Source organism: Pelodiscus sinensis, chromosome 9, assembly GCF_052426305.1.
Source record: "Pelodiscus sinensis isolate ZL-2025 chromosome 9, ASM5242630v1, whole genome shotgun sequence".
Taxonomy (NCBI): domain Eukaryota; kingdom Metazoa; phylum Chordata; order Testudines; family Trionychidae; genus Pelodiscus; species Pelodiscus sinensis.
This window is the reverse complement of record NC_143060.1, coordinates 49,307,006-49,329,343: the sequence shown is the minus strand read 5'-3', so window position 1 is coordinate 49,329,343 and position 22,338 is coordinate 49,307,006. Positions and strand designations below refer to the sequence as shown.

The following is a 22,338-nucleotide window of genomic DNA, read 5'->3' as shown; positions in this document are numbered from 1 at the left end:
AATCCCTGAACCCAAGTACCAGCTAAAGCTAATTGGGAAATTTCTGCCCTTTCTTCACACAATCAAACAAGGTGTCAGACCTTGCCCTCACCTGGCATTTTCCCCTGAGTAGAAAGAAGATGACTAGAATCAGACTGAAAAAGTGGCCACCTCATTTTCACTTCTTCTCACAAACAAGTGAGGGCTTCTATGTTGGTTGTTTCAACAGCAGTAAGCGCCTCAGACAATGAATAAGAATTGCCAAGAGACATGCCAGTAAAATACAGGCTGGCTGCTGCTTTAACCCATTCATCTCACAGAACCAAGATGGTAAAATGTACCACTGGAGCAGCATAATGGTGCCAGATTTATGTATCAGACTGACAGAGCCAATATCCCCAGGGGTGAAGGACCTTGCCACCAGGTCCCTCCTCTCTCTGCCCCCCTTTTCTTCCTGCTACATCCCTCTCTCCCCAGCCTCCCGTCACTCAAGATCACTGCCCTCCTCAACCAAGTGCTTTCTCTGTGCTGCCCAGCACAGAATTTGAACAAGTAAAACAAAATCCCCTGGCTCAGGCCACTGTTCACCTGCAGGAAAGCTCTGAAAAGCTTCTGTGGCCCAGATGGAGGGGGATGCATTCCCCCTGGCCATTTTTTGTTCTGCCTAGTCCCACTTAGCAGTCCAGCACAGGGTACCTGCTGCCAAAATGGTCCTGCTCTTCCTGCAGCACACACACTCACTGCAAAACACCACACGGCTGGTTGACATACCTGCATTTTTGACTAGCCCTTTGAAAAGTGATGATGGGGGAGGACAGGTGGAGCCCTGCTCTCACTACCGCTGCCTCTTCTGGCAAATTGCTGCAGCATCACACAATGGGAGGGGGTTCATCCCATAAAGTCCCAAATTGAAATTCTCCTGAAATCCAGGAGCAGTGTATCATCTGGTAAGATTACAGTTAGACACCATGTTAAATAAAAACCTTGAGTAAGGCCTTAGCCACTGTGGTATGTCTACACTATAGAGTTTGGTTGGAAAAACAGCTGTTTTCCCAACAAAACCTGAGTTACGTCCACATTGCAATCACATTCTTCCGAAAGCAAAACGAAAGAACAGAGGGGGCTTTCCGATGTTGGTAATCTTCTTTCTACAAGGAAGAAGTTTTTTTCGAAAGAGCTCTTTCAAAAAAGGCATGAGTGGATGGGGAAGAGGGAGTTCTTTTGAAAGAAGAGGAAAGAGGAAAAACACAGGTGCTCTGGTGACCACTCCATCCATAGTAATCACACCTTAAATGCAAGCTAGCGTCCATTCAGTGTGGACACTGTCTTTCAAAAAAGCAGATTGCTTTTTCAATGCACTTTTGTGTGTGGACGCTGTCTTTCAGAAGAATTTTTTTCAGATGATCTCTTCCAAAAAAAGGTTCTTCCAAAAGAAGTCTACAATCTAGATATAGCCTGTGTCATTCTGGAATACTGGAGAAGGTGGTCCTGCCATGAAGGTATAAATTTCTTCCATACTACTGGCTGAGGTTTAGTTCTCAGATTCATGAAGTCAGCGTACCAAAAATGCCTAGACCATGTCAGGCTATCATCATTAGAATTGCATCCTGCTTGACCTTTAGGTGAATTTCGAAGGTGAGTATACATGAGCCCTATTGACCATAGGGTCAGAAAAGCATCTGATAGGAAAATGAAAGAAGTTCCAGATAAGTCTGTGGCAGAGCAATGGTATTTCCTTGACACTAAGTGGGCTCTGGAGTCTGGAGTGGTCTGGCAGCTTACTGGGATGCTGTGAGAAATGGTCTTGTTTGCTGATTAGTGTTTTTATTTTCCCGTGCCAATGAATTGCACCCAGAGCTCTCTTGGATGTCTGACTTCTTTATGAAAAAGAACAGCATACAGAGCATTTTCTTGTGCTTTTCCCAGACACAAACCTGTAGTTTTATAGAATTCAGGTGTTCCATTAAAAGTTGATATGCATGAATATTATATATATATAGTATATAAAAAGAAACTTTGAATTTGTGTCTTTTTAGAAGATAGAGGTATCAACAGTAAATAGTTTGAGAACTATTAATCTAATTAGTATATAATGATTCACACTCATACCAAACTTACTTTTTAGGGCTGGTGAGTTACAGATAAAAATATTAAAGGCTGTTTTACTCCTGCTCTCTGAATTTAGGTGAACAAGATGAATGAGAATGTCAGGAAAGAGGGATTTAAACAAGAACGAGTATTGCAACAGAAGAGTAATATGGTCTGTTAAAAACAAATTCATGTTTATGTAGCACACCAATAAAAAAGATTACATTTTCAAACAAGTATGCAATTTTAGTATAGTGTCAAGTTTGTGCCTAATCAATACTAACAACAGCTAACTAGTAACCAGCATTCCTGGAGATCACATTATGTTTCCAAAAAAATTAAGTGCTGAAAGTATTTGTGACATCCCCCAAATATTCCTAGAATGAGAGTTTCTATGCAAAACTATGTACCATTCAGTCAAATAATTGATGTCACAATAAAAACAGTATGAGATTGTTGAGACTTTTGCAAGAGAAATGTAATTCACATTTTATCAGGTTCAATATTCTAATAAACAGGATTCTTTATTTTAATACTTCAATGTTTTTAATTTAGTACTCAGTACTGTAAATCATTTAAATAAACAATTTGTATTGCATAAATCCATGAGCATGAATTTACAGTAAAAGTGCTATCTGCTTTAAAATAGCCATTAATCATGGAAAATATGAACAGCAATTCTAAAGTGATACAAAGTCGCAATATTTACACTGTTCTCTTTTTTATGTTTCATACTTCAAACAGGAAATTCTACAGCTTAACCAATGCTGCAGTTTAGTCAATTGCCAATGAAGATCATATGCACTATATCTTTTGGGGCAAGATCTGGTACCTAGAAGTCAGTTTGGACCATTGACTAATATGCAAGGAAGACTGGCTATCAATAGTTTACATGAGAATAGAAAAAGCATTGTTCAGGGTCTTCATGTATTTTTTTTAATTGACATTGTTACTGCGTGACAGGATCATGTACAGGTATATTAGCAGCTATGATTTACTACTGCAATAAAGACACTGTCCACTGAAAAATGACTTGGCCATAAATAATGTCTTCTGGAGGTTTTCATTTAGCTTATTATAATGAAGAGCTTGCTGATGATGCACAGTCATTCAAATAATAAAAAAGCAGTAGGAAAGGTTTATTGCTTTGAATTTCGGAGGGAGCACTTTCCAGTATTTCATTTACTTGACATGTTTGACATGTTTAAATTTTAATTTAAACAATTAAAAGGTGATTTTAAATCACCTTTCTTGTGATTTATAATTGAACTTTCATGTTGTCCTTGAAACAACACAAATAGGAATACTGTCCTCAGATTGACATCTGATATAGCAGTAAACAACTGGAAGGGACCTCTAGAGTTCATCAATTCCAGACCCATGCCCTCATGGCAGGACCATGCACCATCTATGCCAGAGGTCATCAACTTGTCAATCACAATCTACTGGCCAATCCTGGAGGATCTCCCAGTCAAGTGTGATTGACACTTGGCAGGCTCTTTGCTTGCCCCCACCCCAAGTCACTAACTGTGGCACCATGTGTGTGGCAGAAGGAAGAGTCATGACATACTGCTCCTGCTTGCAATCACTGCTCCCTGTAGCTCCCATTGGCAGAGAATGGGAAACTGTGGCCAATGAGAGCTGACGGGGGCAGTGCCAGCACAAGGAGACGTGCCCTTCATCTGCTGGGCCACAGGGGCTCATCGTACCCTTTCAGGAGCTGCATGTAGAACCCTGCACAGATAAAGATATCGACCTGCCGTTAGACCTCAGTATCTTCTGATCCACAGAGCTCTGCTCCCAGGAACTGCTGAGGCCAAAGGAGAGGAACTTAGTGCCATTCCTTCAGGTTATGTGGACGTCTCCTGTCTAGAATCAGACAGCTGGGCTGGAAGCAGTGCAACTGACGGCTGGGAGGAGATGCCAGGGCTGGGCACTGGCTTCGGGAGCAGCAGTGCTACTTTCTTCTCCTTTGGCTACAGTGTCTCATAGCAGAAGTGCCCTGTAGATAAGGTTACTGACGTCTATCCATTGGTAGACATGTGTATCCATTCAGGGCTCTAGCCTGGGACTGGGGCAGGCATGCACACCTGATTCCTCTTCCCAGTACCAGAACCTATCCTGTGCCCCAAACCAGAGACCTGAGCCCACTACCAGAGCCAGCATCATAATCCTTCCCCCACTCCAATCCCTCACCCCAATCCCAGCCCCCTGCCCCAGCCTGGTAAAAGTGAGGGTAGGGTGGGAGAGACTGAATGACGGAGAAAGGGGGGATAGAGTGAGCTCAGGGAAGGGAAAAGGTGGATCTTGTATTGCCAGTAAATTCTAAATGTGATCTTTGGCATAAAAATGTGGGGACCACCAATCTAGACCCTCCCTGACAGGTGTCTATCTAACCTTCTCTTAAAAATCTCCAATGATGGAGATACCACAATGTCCCTAGGCCAGAGGTAGGCAATAATTTTTGATAGGACGCCACTCTCAAGATTTTGGAAAGTGGTCAAGGGCCACACTCTTCCATTGTATTAATCGAGGAGATGTGGGGTCTGGGATGGAGGTTGGATGCAGAAGGGAGCATGGGGTAAAGGATTGGGGTACAGGAGGGAGTTTGGGTGAAGGAGGTAGTTGTGACCTAGGGCAAGGAACTGGGGTACAGGATTTGGGATGTGATTTAGGGTAGGAGCGGATTGTGATCTCAGGCAGGAGATGGGGTGCCAGATCTGGGAGGGGGTACGGGTACATGGGGCAGGAGTGTGGGCAGAGGGTTGGGAAGGCAGGGACTGAGGTGCCAGAGACAGGTTCTCACCAGGAGACTTACCAGTCTGCCTGCCTGCTTGCAGAGCTTAAAATGTTTCTGCTTGCTCGGCCATATGCTTGAATGAGTAAGCAGGAGGGTTGTGCTTTGTGGCTGCTTGTTATACAAAAAGGAAGCTCTCATTGGTCAGTGTCTGTCTAGAAATCTGCCAATGGGATTATTGGAAGCAGTATCTGAATCTTCCCCCCTCTCCTCCGGATTCAAAGTGCCCCACAGCCACGTTTTTGTGTGGAGTATGGGCAAGCAGGGGAGCCTGCCTGGCACTCCCCACTGCCTCTGAGGGCTGGATCTGGTGGCTTGGTGGGCCAGATGCGACCCACAGGCCGTATTTTGCCCAGGCCTGCCCTAGGCAGTTTATTCCAGTGCTTAACCACTCTGACAGAACGTTTTACCTAATCCAACCTAAACCTCCCTTGCTGCAATTTAAACCCATTAGCCACATCCTGATCGAAGAAAATAAGCACCCCTACAAACCCTGTATGTCTATATCTACACTGGAAAGGTTTGTCAACAATAGTGCTATCAATATGCAAAAGTCGCCAAAAATGAAAATTGATCAAATTGTTTTTTCTGCCTCCCACTGTCAACATTCCATGGCCACATTGCTCACATCCTGACAACACACACAGCAAAGCCATATGAGAAAGCATCCCACAGTGCCCTGTTGTGGGAAGGCAGGGTTTATCCCTGTGCTTCTTTGGATTCCCTCCTAGCTCTGTGAATTCTCGGTGTTGAGGAATGTCAAAGCAGCACAGCAGTCTCCCCAGCCATTCCTCTGCAGCAACAATCTGCTTGTTGGGCTTTCATAGCAGGGCAGAACAAGCATTCCAACTGATTTTTTCAATGTTTGTTCCACAAATGGAGCAGCTCACTCAGCTGCTGGAGTTCCTGGAGCTTTGAAAGGGGAGGAGTGCATGCCTGCAGGGCAGCAGAGATCACAAAACACTGAGCACAGCCATCAGAGCAGGCATTGTGGGATACTGGAGAAAGACAGTTCTCTGGATAAAACAAACAGTAGAGTCCACAATGGCTTTGTTGACAAGAAAGGGAGGGGGAAATGACAAAATTCTGCCAGAGAGCTATGTTTTTTGTCCCCTAAACTGGGAGTTTTTCCCCAACAAATGTCACATTGCAATATAAATGCTCTCACTCTTTTGTTGTGAAAAGGCAGTTTAGGTGATAAAACATTCCAGTGTAGACAAGCCCTAAGCTGGATGGCAAAGTATGTAGAATTATCATCAGCAAACACTGTTGATACCTTAGTGGTTCTCAACCATTTCCATAGTATGGCACCATGTTCCCATAAAGGAAAAATAGATTGGGACCTTCTTATGTAGTTCCATCTCCACCCCACACCAAAACAAACAAACAAACAAACAAACAGGTGATGTGGGGGAGATGATTACAATTTGCCAAAAAGTCCTGAACCTTTGTTTGAGAATCCATAGTCTGCTTGATATCCATATATTAACATAATAGAATGATTGTAACATATATCCATAACATAATATCCATATATTAACAGAATGACTATAGTTCCATGTATAAACCAAATATGTCTGCTGCCTGTCAAAATGTAGATATGCACACTGTGTTACCATATGCCAGAGCTATACAGAAGATTTCACTTAGAGTATCCCTGTAGCTCTGTAATGAATACATATGATCAATCTAGTCCCTCTCAGAGACTGTTTATTAAGGCTGAATTTTCAAATGTGGCTGTCAGAGGCCGACCAGATTTTATTTTTATTTAATTACCTTACCGTGAAATTTGATGGTCACGGGGTGTTTAGTCTGATTATTTCTCATACACTTAAAGAAGTCAAATACCCAGTGCACCTACACACAGCAATGCTTCCCTGCATCTCCCATCCACCCTGAGTGCAGTTTGCAATCATTCTTGTCTGGTGTCCACCAGGAGGAATCCAGAAGCACGATGCAATTGCAGGGCACATAAATGTCACGGCTGTTTCTCTCTGTAGGCCCCTAAAAGTTATTACTGCAACTTAGGCTTGCGCCTTCGGTGGAGCGGCAACAGAGCTAGCAGACAGGGATGCTGCAAGGGCGCTGAGCGTTCAGCAATCAGTGCAGCTTGGCGTGCTACAGAGCAGCGCGGGAGACCGACTGCTGAGGGTGAGCGCTTACCCCAGTCAAGTCAGCCGCCTTCGCGGTTTGGAAGATACAAGGCAGCTTGCCTGGCTCCTCCGGGGCCCGAGATGGTTTCTCTCTCACCCCCAGAGGGATGGGGAGTGTCTCGTCCCTCTCCACAGCGGCACCCGCTTGGGCTGTGCGAGCGACAGAGAGAACCAGGGAGCTCTGTGGTGTCACACCCGGGCTACGCGCTCGGCGCTATTTGCAGGACCCGGCCAATACCCCCTTCGTGTCTCCCCTGCAGCTGCCGCGTTTGCGGAGCCGGCCCCACACTCACCTGTCGTCGTGCTGCCAGCCTTGGTCTCCCAGCAGCAGATCCCGAAAGCGATACCTGGGGGGGAGAGGCGGCACCTCGCTCTCCAGATCCACCATCCTGCCCGGGCAGCCCCAGCCTCCGCCCCCGACTCCGAGCGCGGCAATCCAGGCAGGCGGCCGGCGCTAAGCACACAAAGGCGGGGAGAGCCGCGAGCCCTGAGCCGGGATTGGGAACTGGCCGCGCCAGCACCCGAGCCCGCCCCGGCCTCTAGTGCCGAGCGGAGAACAAAGCGAGCCCGGGCGGAAAGTTCTTCCCTCGCCGCCCGTCCGCGGGCAGCAGGTGCGGCGAGCGGGCGGGGACCAGGGCTGCCTCCGATGCACGCCCCGCTCGCAGGCGCTGGGGGGGGAGGGGGGCGCAGCGAAGAGATGCCTGCCATACGCAGCCATGCAAATAGCATTTGGAGCTGCCGCTGGCGAGCCAGCCAATGCGATTAACTCTCATTAGCATAATCCAGAGACATTGAGGGGGAATCTCTCAAAGCCAGGCAATGGGAGGGAGTTAATTAGCATAATGGGGCGGTGGGATTTTCTCAATCCCAGACACAGGCCTGGGACCGCCGCAGCCCCGTGTGGATGCTGGAAGAGCCGCGGGGATGCCCACGAGGCTCCTTCAGAGAGTGGCAGTGGCACGAGGTCCCTACCCCCAGGCTCAGAGCAGGGGGCAAAAGCTGCGTGTGGACAGGCGGGAAGAGAGAGCAAGCACCTAAAGGGGCCGTGCCCTGATTCCCTTCTAAGGCCTGTCACCTGGGACTGGGGATTCTCACCCACAGTTCCCAGAAGGGACAGACATTCCCCCCCATAATACCCGCAAAAAGCTTCTGAAGCAGCACAGTTCATGGGGGACAATTGTAGCAGCAGCAAAAAGAGAAGGAAAAGGGGAGAAGAAGCCATAGCAAAGATAGCTGCACACCTGCTGCCCATATGTAATAGTAGTCTCCCACATTTCAACCCCTTCAGAATCTACCTTATTATGCTAAATGCAACCTTTTCCCTCAATGCAGTGGAGAAAAAATGGAACTGTGTTATAACTGTGCCATTTCCCTTCCTTTCTCCCAATAGTCAAGATCAGTATTTCTCATCAGTTTTTAATGGCGTTTAAAGAATTGGTATTATTACCCTCTCCAGCTTTACACGGGCATAGCTCCACTGAAATATTGGCACCACAAGTGTTCAAAAATAATCAAGATATCAAAACATTATATTTTCTTCAAAAGCATGAGATGAAAAGAAATAACAATTTGCAATATTGAATTTGCCTTCTGACAATTAATGTTTATATTTTGTTCCAAGTAACACATTCTCAGTAACCATCAAGGCTAGAAACATTCCTCACCCACCCTTACCCCTACTCCATTGCCTCCTGAGATGGGGTGTACTGTTCTTACTCCACACCAGCCCCCAAAGTACACTGTGCTGAGCATGCTCAGCCTGCTGACAGAGTATAAAAGGAAGCAGCACAATGAAATCTGAACAGGCTGCTGAGAGGGGCAGACAGAGACTCTCTTTAGGGAGCTTCTACAGGCCCCAACTACAGAGCCAGTGCGCACGGAGCTGGAGATGGAGTCTAAGCTGCCTGATGAGTCTGGAGAAGGATTGTGTTAGAAGAAGCTATGCCACTTGAGGCCCCCGAAGACTGGAGGAAAACCATAGAACTAGACCATTGCTGAGGGGAAAAAGATAGGAAGCAGCCAAGGGGACACAGACTTTTTTCTGCAGTGAGTGAACAGAGGAAAAAGTCGTGGGCTACGTCTACACTGGCACCCTTTTCCGGAAATGCTTAAAACGGAACAGTTTTCCATTATAAGTATTTCCAGAAAAAGCGCATCTAACATTGGCAGGATGCTTTTCTGGAAAATCACTTTTTCTGGAAAAGCGTCCATTCCAATCTAGACGCGCCTTTCCGCAAAAAAGCCCCGATCATCATTTTCGCGATCGGGGCTTTTTTGCGGAAAACACTACTGTGCTGTCTACACTGGCCCTTTTCCGGAACAGTTTTCCAGAAAAAGGACTTTTACCCGAACGGGAGCAGCATAGTATTTCCAGAAAAGCGGCTGATTTCTTACAGTAGATCGTCAGTGCTTTTCCGGAAATTCAAGGGGCCAGTGTAGATAGCTGGCAAGTTATTCTGGAAAAGCGGCTGATTTTCCAGAATAAGTGGCCAGTGTAGACACAGCCAGGCTACATCTACATTGGCCCCAAATTCCGGAAAAGGCATGCAAAGCAGGTAAGTCAGAATAGGGAAATCCGCGGGGGATTTAAATATCCCCCGCGGATTTAAATAAACATGTCCGCCGCTTTTTTTCCAGCTTGGGGAAAAGCCGGAAAAAAGCGTCTAGACTGGCGCGATCCTCCTACCTGAAAGTAGGAATAAGAGATCCTCCGGAAAAGGGCTTTATTCCGGAGGATCGCGCCAGTCTAGACATTTTTTTCCGGCCGGAAAAAAAGCGGCGGACATGTTTATTTAAATCCGCGGGGGATATTTAAATCCCCCGCGGATTTCCCTATTCTGACTTACCTGCTTTGCATGCCTTTTCCGGAATTTGGGGCCAGTGTAGACGTAGCCCCAGTGTGTATGAGAAGGATCCCCTATGACTTCGTAATGGGCACCCTCACCACGGCCAGGGCCCAGGGTTTGAACTTCAAGGAGCAGAGAGGGCCTGAGTCCCTACACTGAGTGCCAGACACCCATAGGAGGTGCCCCACTTTTCCAAAGAACCTATAGCCCAAACAGCACCCCAGAAATAGTCATAGACTTTGGCCAGTAGGCCATCCTGCCTTGACTGGGAGGGCAGCTTTATTGACTCCAGTCACTACACACTACTACTATATTTCATAGTATGTGTCATCAACATAGGTCATAACTATCTGCAGTACTACCTCTGCCCTTTCTTTTGACCATGTGACCTGACAACAAGTGACAGGGTAACCATAGCCTTTGGCACCCGCACAAATGAAAGCGACATTCCTTCCTAATTGTATATCTCTGGAAGCTGAAGCTTTAAGAAAAAAAACCCAACAAATACAATGTTTTCTAATTAAATCATGAGAGTTGGCAACACTGCTTTAAACTGAAATAACCTAGGTGAATCAGGCTCAGTGGGCCTGGACTTATCACTTTCCCTCCTTTTTCAGATTGAGCTGGGAATCCTTTTTATACCATGTGAAGAGCTGAAGCCCCAATTTGTGTGGGTCAGAGAAGAGCTTCAAAAGAAATAGGTAAAATAGTGACAAATTTTAAAGTGTTTATATACAAATGCTAGAAGTCTAAATAATAAGATGAGTGAACCAGAGTGCCTCCTATTAAAGGAGAATATTGATATAATAGGCTTCACAGAAACGTGAAGGAATGAGGACAATGAATGGGACACAGTCATACCAGGGTACAAAATACATTGGAGGATAAAACAGGTCGTGCTGGTGGGGGAGTGGCACTATATGTGAAAGAAAATGTAGAATCAAATGAAATAAAAATCTTAAATGGGCCAAAATGTTCCATCGAATATCTATGGATAGTGATTCCATGCTCCAATAATAAGAATATAGCAGGAAGGATATATTATCTATCACCTGATCAGGACAGTGGTAGTGACTATGAAATGCTAAAGGAGATTGGAGAGACTATCAAAATAAAACACTCAATAATAGTAGAGGATTCAATTATCCTCATATTGACTGGCTACACGTCACCTCAGGATGGGATGCAGAGATCAAATTTCTTGATACCTTAATTGACTGCTTCTTGGAGCAGCTGGATCTGTAACCCACAAGAGGAGAGGCAATTCATGATTTAGTCCTAAATTGAGCACAGGATCTGGTGCAAGACCTGGACCAGTTGGAAACAGTGACCATAATATAATAAAATTTAACATATCTATGGTGGGGAAAATACCTCAGCAGCCCAACACTGTAGCATTTAATTTCAGAAAGGGAAACTACACAAAAATGAGGAAAGTAGTTAAACAGAATTAAAAGGTACAGTGACTAACGTAAAATCTCTGCAAGCAGCATGGAAACTTCAAAGTCATCATAATAGAGGCCTAATTTAAATGTATACCCCAAATTAAAAAAACACCATAAGAAAACCAAAAAAGTGGCTTAACAACCAAGTAAAAGAAGCAGTGAGAGATAAAAAAGGCATCGTTTAAAAAGTAGAAGTTAAATCCCAGTGAGGAAAATAGAAAGGAGCATAAACTCTGTCAAATTAAGTGTAAAACTATAATACGAAAAGCCAAAGAAGTGTTTGAAGAGCAGCTAGCCAAAACCTCAAAAAGTAATAGCAATTTTTTTTAAGTACATCAGAAGCAGGAAGCCTGATAAACAACCAGTGGAGTCCTTAGACGATCGAGATGCTAAAGGAGCACTCAGAGGCAATAAAATCATTGCATGGAAAATAAATGAGTTTTTTGCTTTGGTCTTCATGGCTCAAGATGTTATGGAGACTCCCAAACCTGAGCCATTCTTTTTAGGTGACAAATCTGAGGCATTGTCCCAGATTGAGGTGTCATTAAAGGAGGTTTTGGAACAATTGACAAAATTAACAGTATTAAGTCACTGGGACCAGATGGCATTCACCAAAGAGCTTTGAAAGAACTCAAATGTGAAATTGCAGAATTATTAACTGTGGTTTGTAACCTCTTCTTTAAATCAGCTTTTGTGCCTAATGACTAGAAGATAGCTAATGTAATGCCAATATTTAAAAAGGCCTCTAGAGATGATCCTGGCAATTACAGACCGGTAAGTCTAACATCAGTACCAGGCAAATTAGCTGAAACTATAGTAAAGAATAAAATTGTCAGCCATGTAGATGATCACAATTTGCTGGAGAAAAGTCAACATAGTTTCTGTAAAGGGAAATCATGCCTTACTAATGTGCTAGAGTTCTTTGAGGGGCTCAATAAACATGTGGACACTGGGGATCCAATGGATATAGTATACTTAGATTTCCAGAAAACCTTTGACAAGTTCCCTCACCAAAGGCTCTTAAATAAAGTAACTTGTCATGGAATAAGAGGGAAGGTCCTCTCATGGATTGATAACTGGTTACAAGACAGGAAACAAAGGGTAGGAATAAATGGTAAGTTTATAGAATGGAGATAGGTAACTAGTGGTGTCTCCCAAGTGTCCTTACTGGGACCAATCCTATTCAACCTATTAATAAATGATCTGGAGAAAGGGGTAAAAAGTGAGGTGGCAAAGTTTGCAGATGATAATAAACTGCTCAAGATAATTAAGACCAAAGTAGACTATGAAGAGCTTCAAAAAGATCTTACCCAATTAAGTGATTGGGCAACAAAATGGAAAATTAAATTTAATGTTGATAAATGTAAAGTAAAGCACATTGGAAAAAATAATCCCAACTATACATACAATATGATGGGGACCAATTTAGCTATAACTGCTTAACAGAGAGATCTTGCAGTCATCATGGATAGTTCTCTGAAAACTTCCACTCAATCTGCTGCAGCAGTCAAAAAAGCAAATAGAAAGTTAGGAATTATTAAAAATGGGATAGAGCATAAGACAGAGAATATCTTATTGCCTCTATATAAAACCATGGTATGCCCCCATCTTGAATACTGCATACAGATGTGGTCGCCTCATCTCAAAAAAGATAGATTGTCATTGAAAAAGGTTGAGAAAAGGGAAACAAAAATGATTAGGGGTTTGGAACAGGTCCAATATGAAGAGAGATTTAAAAGACTTGGACTTTTCAGCTTAGAAAAGAGGAGACTAAGGAGGAATATGAAAGAGCTCTATAAAATCATGACTGATGTTGAAAAAGTGAATAAGGATAAATTATTTACTTTTTCGCATAATATAAGAACTAGGGGTCAGCAAATGAAATTAATAGGTATCAGGTTTAAAACAAACGTTGGAAAGTTTTTCTTCATGCAGCACACAGTCAACCTGTGGAACTCCTTGCCCAAGGATATGGTGAAGGCTAGGACTTTACCAGGGTTCAAAAAAGAACTAGATAAATTCAAGTTAGGTCTATCAATGGCTAGAATCTAGAATGAGTAGAAATGGTGTCCCTAGTCTCTGTTTGTCAGAGGGTGGAAATGAATGACAGGAAAGGAATTATGTGGTGATTACCTGGTCTGTTCACTCCCTTTGGGCATCTGGCATTGTCCACTGTTGGATGTCAGAATACTGGGCTAGATGGACCTTTGGTCTGAATGAGTATGTTTGTTCTTATGTTCTTAAGTTCTTATGTTGATGATACCAAGCTGGGAGGGTTTACGAGAGGATAACGTTAACATTCAAAATAATCTGGACAAATTGGAGAAATGGTTGAAGAAAATAGGATGAAATTCATCAAGGACACATGCAAAGTTTTCCACTTTGTAACCATCAATTGCACACGCACAAAATGGGAAATGACGGTTGACGAAGGAATACTTCGGGGGGGTCTTAGTCAATCACAAGTTAAATATATGTGAACAGTGTAAAGCTATTGCAAAAAAGGCAAAAATCATTCTGAGATGTAGCAGCAGGAGTGTTGTAAGCAAGACACAAGAAAGTAATTCTGCTCTGCTCTATGCTGTCTAGGCCTTAATTAGAGTATTGTGTCCTGTTTTGAGCCCACATTCCAGGACAGATGTGGAGAAATTGGAGAAAATCCAGAGGACAGCAACAAAAATGAGTAATGTCTAGCAAATATGACCTATGAGGGGAGACTGAAAGATATGGGATTGTTTAGACTGGAAAAGAGAAGATTGGAGAGGGACATAATAACCGTTTTTAAGTATATAAAATGTCATTATAAGGAGGAGGGATAAAAATTATTCTGCCTAACTCCTTCTTTTATCTTTCTCGAGGTAGGACAAAAAGCAATGGGCTGAAATTGCAACAAGACAGTTTAGCTTGGACAGTAGGAAAACACGAGGGTAAGTCAAAAAGTTTCTGCAAAGTGTTCATATCTCTTTTTTGGAATTGGCCCAAGTGCTGAATTTGCGTGCAACTGTAAACACGGAACCTCCCTATATTGTAGTGACATATTTGGCCTTGACCATTCAGATGTCTTTCACCACAAGTGGGGTCAACATGGTGTGACGTAGTGGGGGTGCTGTCTGCTCTGTAAACCCGGTGTCCCCCTGCACTGTATGATTCCCACTGACTCACTCAAATGTGTATTAACCCAGACACCTAGGCTCAGCCTCCCAGGGAGAGAGACAAAGGGAGGAAGGCGGAGACCAACACCTGGCTGGGAGGAAGGGCCTTGGGGGGAGGCAGTGGCTGTCTGGGAAGCATGAAGAGAACAGGCTAAGCTGGGGGCTAGGGGTGATGGACCCTAACCCTAGGGGCCTGAGCCATCCTGGCCCTGCCCCCAGTAGCCACATCACGTATGTGCTGTGCTATATTCTGGAAAATCAATAAACCCCTCTCTATTCTACTGGGTTCTGGAGACCATTCTGGCTGCTACGGGGGTGCAGGATCGGGGAAACCCCAACTCTCTGTCACACATGGCCACTCCGCTTTCCACCAAAGAAGAGCAGTGATCCAAATTTTGTGGGCTGAAGGTATAAGAGGTGTGGAAATTCATTGAAGACTATCAGCACATTAAAGTGGCAATGTTTTGCCACAGTGAAGCATGTACGAATGGATTGACATGTTCAAAAATGACCAAACAAGTGTCACTTACGAAGAATGATCAGGGTGCCCATCCACATCGACTACTGAAAGAAACAAGAGCGTGACTGTCGATGAAGTGGCAAACCAATTGCAGATTAGTCACAGTTCTGCCTATGAAATCATCCACCACAAACTTCACTTCAATAAAGTTTGTTCAAGGTGGGTTCTCAAACAACTCATGGAAAAGCATGGATGTAACCGTTTGGACATCTGTAACCACATTTTGAACCGGTATCATGAGGAAGGTGACACTTTTTTGAGTCGCATTGTCACTGGTGATGAAACGTGGATCCACCGCTATGATCCGGAGAGCAAGCATCAGAAAGACCCCACAAAAATGCTTTAAGAGGCCGTTGTTTTGCCAGCAACCATGATTTGAAGGAGGCAGTGCATACATGGCAGTGCATACAAAAGCTCTTGAAACACTGGACCAAGTGTGTTGAAAAGCAGGGGAACTATGTTGAAAAATGATACACTTACGAGTTTTGTATTGTAGTTGTGTTAATTTTAATAAATATATTGTGGATACTTTTTGACTTATCCTCATACTTCCTAACATCATATCATGGTGGTTAACGCCTGGAATAAGTTTCCTAGGAAGGTTGTACAAACTCTGTCTTTGGTACATGTATTTTTAAGAACAGTTAGACAAACACTTGTTAGGGATGGTCTAGTCCAGCGTGAATGCAGGGGACTGGACTAGATGACCTAGTGACGTCTCTTCCAGTCCTATGATTTTATGAAAACCAATTGCAGTTGTCCCTTTGAAAATTTTGGAGAGTCTTCTTATACACAAAGATGATTCTTTCCAGACACTCCTGCTTCTTTTCATATATGTTCATTCTGTTTTTCAGTCTGGTAGAGTCATACCCATGCTTGCTAGTTTCCAACAGCAGTTTTTGGTAATTCATTTTATACCAGATGCACTTTAATATTGGTGATGTTTTTAGAAAAGCCACATATATCTTCTGAAATTGTATCCACGTTCCACGTCAGGTACTTACTGTGCTGCCATCTTTAATATATCTAGGCAAGCACAGTTATTTTGTTATTCAGTGCTGTTAAAGTGAGTCTAGTTGACCATACTTGGACCTCTTTTTACCTTTTCCCCCATGGGGCTCACTTTTTAATTGCTCATAGTTAATATGAGCATTCATGATTGACATATTTATACCTCATCCTGCAGACTTTTAGACACATGTGACTACTCCTGTTATATTAACATAGCTACTTGTTTGCTTAAAGATCCCATATGGATAGTGTGTATCCAGAAAATTATTTCTGATCAATAGAAGTGCGATAGGCAGAAATAAAGCAGGTATCTTGCAAGGTTTGGTGTGAACCTCAAACCTTTTGTAATTCTTCTAAAGCAGGGCTACTCAACGGGCCTGCAGGCCCACTGGTGGGAGCTAAAACAAAAAAGTAGTCACTATAATGGTCTTCTTTTGAGATGTGTTTTAGTAGTTAAATTCCTGGACTGTCATTACTCATTAAAAGTGCTGACATATGGATGGAAATCGGGTAAATATTGTATTTTATTAATAGCAGCAGAACTGACTTAAATGGGGCCTGTGTGTTGTACAGTCTTGCCTTAATCTTCGTATTCATGCCTATCAGTGTGAAATAAGCTATTTACATATATTTGTATGTATATGCAACCACACTTAAGCTGCAGCCCTCGACATGTGCTGTGAGTATCATTGTGGCCCCCAGGACTTCCAAAGTTGAGCAGCCCTGTTCTAAAGCAAGGGATTTTAATGTAAATTATATGCTATTTAAAAGTTATTCATGAGAAATATGGGCTTTAGATTAGCCTATTTAAAAAAAACTGTGACACAATATCCCTTTACATAATTCATTCCGAGTAAAAAATGTTCCCAAAGCATCTAAATTCAACTGAAAGTCCACAAGAATAAGTTGCCTCTTTAAAAATTTGCCTAATGTATTGAGCCTGAGAAATACAGGAATCTGTAAATAACATTTTAAAAAGTGAGAATGGCATTTAGGAGTTGGCATCCTATTAACATTCAGCAAGATTCAAGCATCTAAATTGTCAGTATCTTATCAAAGTGGGACAGAGGCTCTTAAGTTACTTAGATGCTTTTAATTTTTCCCTTTAATTGGAGAATCTCAAAGCACTTAAAAACATAAAGAAATCCTTAGAACATGACTTTGAGAGACATTATTATCCACAATTTGACTGATGGGGAAATTGAGAAGTTACAGTAAACCATTATATTATCTTGTGGCCTAATTATTTGCCAAAGGTCACAGAGCAAGTTGTTGGAAAAAATAGGGCTAGAAATTGAATCCATGATTTCAGTTCCTGGTTGTATGATACAACCAATAAACTATACTTCCTTCCTGAAGAAAATGGTTTAAACACTTACTACAATTATTAAGACAGAAAAATCACCAGATTAGAACATTAATATAACAAAACATATCAGAGAAAGGTTAATGCTATAATGTAAGTTAGAATGATTATATTTCTGAATGTCATTTTACTATTTCATTTACATTTTAAATTACAGTAGAAGCTCACATCACTAATTCATACTGGGTGACCTATCATACATGACTGAATTTTGGAAAGTAGTACATAAGTGAACACACACAGTGAATGTGGGTAATGCATCAGACAGGTACTTTGCACATGTATTTAGCAAAGATAGTTTAGTTTTAAATGTTTATAAAACACTTTCTAGTATATTAGAAATATGATGCATATTTTTAAAAATCAATCAGTTCTAAATATCAGACCTTATTATAGAAGTCTGATCAGTCTTGAAGTGGAGAGGCTCACTGGTTTTCTGGTTTTTTTTTCCTGTGGGGAGGGGATGGAGAGAAAGTTATAGCATAGTATGAATTGCTGAGATTTCACTGCAAGGAATTTATAAAGCTTTAATTTGTTTGATTTATTATTCTTGTAGTTTAACTATTTTTTCATCATGTTCAATTTGCTCTTTAAGGCTCAAGTGGTTAGGTTCAGATCGTAGAGAGAATATGAGAAAGAACAGAAGGGAGGGAAAAGAAAATCTGTGAGCACATTGTCATGAAGGAAAGAAGTTTAAAATGAAAAAAAAAATAACCTATAACTTTCCTGAATATAAGATTGTTTGTAGTGTTGTAGTCATGTTTGGCTCCTAGATAATAAAGATACAAGGTATGTAAGTAATATATATTCTTCTTCAAATGATGTCCCCATGGGTGCTCTGCTGTTGGTGTCGGGCTCATCCTGGTACCATGGATCAGAGTCTTTCTCTAATAGAATCCAGTCAGGCTGCACATGCATAGGAGGAGACAGGAATAGAGTTAGAATTAATTAATTCAGAAGTTGTTGTGTTTCATAGTTAGCAGTTTTAATTTTTAAGATATAGATATACAGTAAAATTCCAGTTGTCCAGCATCCAGTGGTCCGGCACTTCTGATAGTCGGGCACCACCTGTATCCCGGAAGTGCTCCAGGCAGCCGGACAATTGGAGCTGCTCTGCAACAGACTTCCCCGAGTCAGCCACTGGTCAGTTTCAGCAGCGGCTGACTTGGGGACGCCCAGGGCAGAGCAGCTGGGGTGCTGGGTTGGTTCCATAGTGCCCTGAGTGCGCCTTCACCTAAGACCTTGGCTAAAAGAAGGGTTTCTCTAGCTCACTCCCTAGCACCAGTTTCAATGAAATCTAACTTTTGTAGGAATGTGTCAATTTCAAAGAAAAATTTTTGACATGGAAAAGTCTAAACATTTTGTTTGGAAAATGTTGCAATGTTTCATTTTGATAGTTGATGAAATGTTTCATTCTAGCAATATCATTTTATACTTTTACACTTTTATTTTATTATTTATTTTCATTATTTATTATATTTTAGTTTTTACACTTTTAACATATATTTATGTTGGACGCCTCCGGCACCGGGCGTCCCCTCACCACATTAGTAGCAGAACCAAAATCACGGTCTGATCAGATTCTGGCACCAAATACCCCAGCACGGAAGAGCTCAGTAGCCATAGAACCAGACAAGATAGAGAGCTGAGGCACTGCTGGCACCACCAATGCTGGCTAAGACCTGGTTGCCTGCAAAGTCTAGCCCGAGGTCTCAATCTGCCAAACCCTTGCCTCGCTCTCCGAGCCCAGAGTTGGTACTATCCTCTGTGGCACTGATGCCTCCTCCACTGGCATTGCGTTCACTGGCACTGCAGGAGCCCCCATCCAGCCGTCATCATCCTTCTGTTCACTCTCTACAGGGAACAGTCGAAAGAAGATACGCAAATTCCACAGGAATTTGCATATCTTCTTCTGATCGCACTTTGGAAAGCAGAGTCCCCCTTTGTCAAAAAGCCGTGTAAACCTCCTTTTTTCAGGAAGAGCGGCTTTTTGATGGGGACGGAGGCTGCTGAAAAAGCCACGTCTTAACTACTTTCACTTTCGAAAGCTCCATTTTCAAAAGTGCGATCGGAATAAGATATGCAAATTCCCACAGAATTTGCATACCTTCTTTTGACAAGTCCCCGTAGACTAGATGAGCCCTAAAGGCCACAGTGTGCCTGTGCAGGATCTGGAACCAAGATTAAGATCTCATATGACCACTCTTGGAGATGTCAATCTCAATCTCCCTTATCACCCCATGGCTCTCCTCGTCCACCACGATTACCTGTACTTTCTCATTACGGTGATTATGATGGGGATTTCAGGAGTGTATTCTCTTCTCAACTCTCCTCTCCAACACGGGCTCATGCACCATAAGAAAGACACCAATGACAATACTCTTACCATCCTCCCAGAATACTTACTATCCAGAATAATTGTATCACAATCATCCACCTCTCTGGTCCCCATACCGTCACTGAGCACTCCCACAGCACTGGTCAACAGCACCATCAACCTCCGCTCAGAGGCAATACACCTCTCCCATCTTCATACTTCTCCCTTGCCAATGGCAGATATAGACACAAAAGAGGGGCAAAATCGTTGATGATCCGGACACCGAACAACTTGACATTTCAGCAATAGATAAATCCTCCTCTTCATCAGACGAAGCAGTTATTCCTGATGACTCGTCACCAAATGATGATCTGAAACAATTTTAGGACTTACTCAAAAAGGTCACTACCAGCCAAGAAGTGGTATTATCAGAGGTGCAAGAGAAACAACATAAGAAATAACAAATACACCCCCTCACACCATTTGAATTAATAAGTGATACATCCACACTACCAAGCCCGTTATTTCAAAATAACAGGCCACAACATTCAAACTCTGTACTCCTGCTTTTCACAAGGAGTAATGCTAATTCTAAAATAGTAATTTCAAAATAACGATAGTATGGACACTCTGGTGCTGCTAATTCAAACTTATTGGCCTCCAGGAGGTAGTACGTCCATATTAATGAAGACTGCCTCAGACTAATTTCAGTGCTTTCCCATAGTGAGGACACGCTAGTTCAAATTTGTTAAATCAGGAGTTCTTAAGTTGAATTTAGTAATTTTAAAATAGTTTCCTAGTGTAGACACGGCCTCAGTGAGAGCGTTGTTGGGAAGCTTCCTAATGGATAGATCTTTGAAAAGTAAAAGAAAAGGCCATATATCGCTGGCCTATGACTATTCTTGCTTCTGCTGTTACCTTGACAATCTTACAAATTAAGCAGAGTTGGGCAGTAGAGCGGGAGACCTCCAAGAAAAGCTTTAGCTGCTGTAGAAACTGATGCTAGTGAATTCCTGGAATTTCTATTCTTCAGGTATCCGAGGAGGAAAAAGTTGAGAATCGGAAAAAAAAGCCAAAATTCTGACATTTTTGTGAATTTAAAATTCTAAAATATTTAAATTTGGGCACATCAAAATGTTTTGTATTATGTTAAAATATTAAATAAAAAATAAATATGTTAAATTTAATATATAATCAAATTAGTTTAAATATATGTTAAAAGTGTAAAAACTAAAATATAATAAATAATGAAAATAAATAATAAAATAAAAGTGTAAAAGTATAAAATGATATTGCTAGAATGAAACATTTCATCAACTATCAAAATGAAACACTGCAACATTTTCCAAACAAAATGTTTAGACTTTTCCATGTCAAAAATTTTTCTTTGAAATTGACACATTCCAACAAAAGTTAGATTTAATTGAAACTTCATTTTTCAATTGACAGTTGTTCCCTCAGATTTTTTTTTACCAGTTCTAATAGATGGCATTCTGCTTCTGCTTCAGCACTGAATAAGTATTTTTATACACTGCTGGGGTATATTATACTTGGAAACTATCAGACGCATAAAATCAAGCTCTTGACCAGGTGAAGTCACTAAAGCCCCTGCTATCCCTTTTGCAAGGGTTGAAGTATTTACCTTCTTGTTATGGGTGAAAGTAATTTACATTTCTTACCGGTACTGTCCTATCACAAACCACCCCCCATTGGAGGAAGGGGCCCAGAGCAAGGATGAGGAGGTTGCAATATAAGAGCACCTGTAAGCAATTTAAGTGTGGGGTGGAGTGCAGGAGGGTTCAGGACAGAAAGCTGGGATATGGAGAATTTAGGAGTCGGAGCAGGAGGTGGAATGTGGGGAGGGGGGCTCAGGTCATTGGGCTGTGTGGGAGTGTGGGGTGTGAGATGGGAGGCTCAGGGCTGGGGCCTGTTGGTGACCTTGCCATGCACTGCTCCTGCACCCCTTGGATCCTGGCCTAGCACCTGGCTTCCTGGCTGCCAGCCCTGTCCCTACCCTCTGGCCCTCAGCAGCTGGTGCTACCCCTATGACCCTCTGAAGCTCCCTCCCAGGGTTATGGTTGCTGGCGGCCCTGCCCATGTGTCTGTAATTAAAAAAAAACATCAAACACTCCTGCAGCACCTTTGAGACTAACAAAAATGTAGATAATATCAGGAGTTTTTGTGAGCACAAACCACTTCTTCAGTGAATGGAGAAATGGGTCTACGAGGTGCAAATAAATAAGGGTATGTCTACACTACAGACTTAATTCAAAATAACAGACATTATTTTGAATTAACTTTAATAGCTGTCTACACATAAAAACCGCTATTTCGAATTTTATTCAAAATAGTGGAGCCCTTATTTCAAATTTGGTAAACCTCATTCTACAAGGAATAATGCCAAATTCGAAATAGCTAATTCAAAATAAGTGCCACGTAGACACTTATTTTGAATTAGCTGGCCTCCAGCCCTTCTCAGGGAGCCCTGGTGGCCACTCTGGGCACAACCAGGAGAACTCGTCTGCTCCCCCCCAACCCCGGAGCCCTTAAAGGAATGGAGGGGAATGGCGGACCTCATGTGTGTGTCTCATTGTTGTAGAGCAGGAGTGAGCCATTTGCAGAGCTTCAGGAAGGTGTCCTTCTTCATCCTGAAGTTCTGGGTCC

The 22,338-nt window shown here is 42.6% G+C and overlaps 1 protein-coding gene across 4 annotated transcripts in view; it reads right to left on the bottom strand.

The window, feature by feature from the left end:
* The window catches only part of KCNT2 (potassium sodium-activated channel subfamily T member 2), a 322,338-nt gene extending 314,561 nt beyond the window's left edge, over window positions 1-7,777 (bottom strand). For 3 of the 4 annotated variants that reach the window (XM_075936723.2, XM_075936724.2, XM_075936725.2), the window contains exon 1: window positions 7,311-7,777. In XM_075936723.2, coding sequence (XP_075792838.1) covers window positions 7,311-7,405 — 95 coding nt within the window. In that variant the 5' untranslated portion in view covers window positions 7,406-7,777. The remainder of the gene's footprint in view (window positions 1-7,310) is intronic. The other variant, XM_075936726.2, reaches the window with a different exon arrangement.
* Between the last annotated feature and the right edge of the window lie 14,561 nt (window positions 7,778-22,338).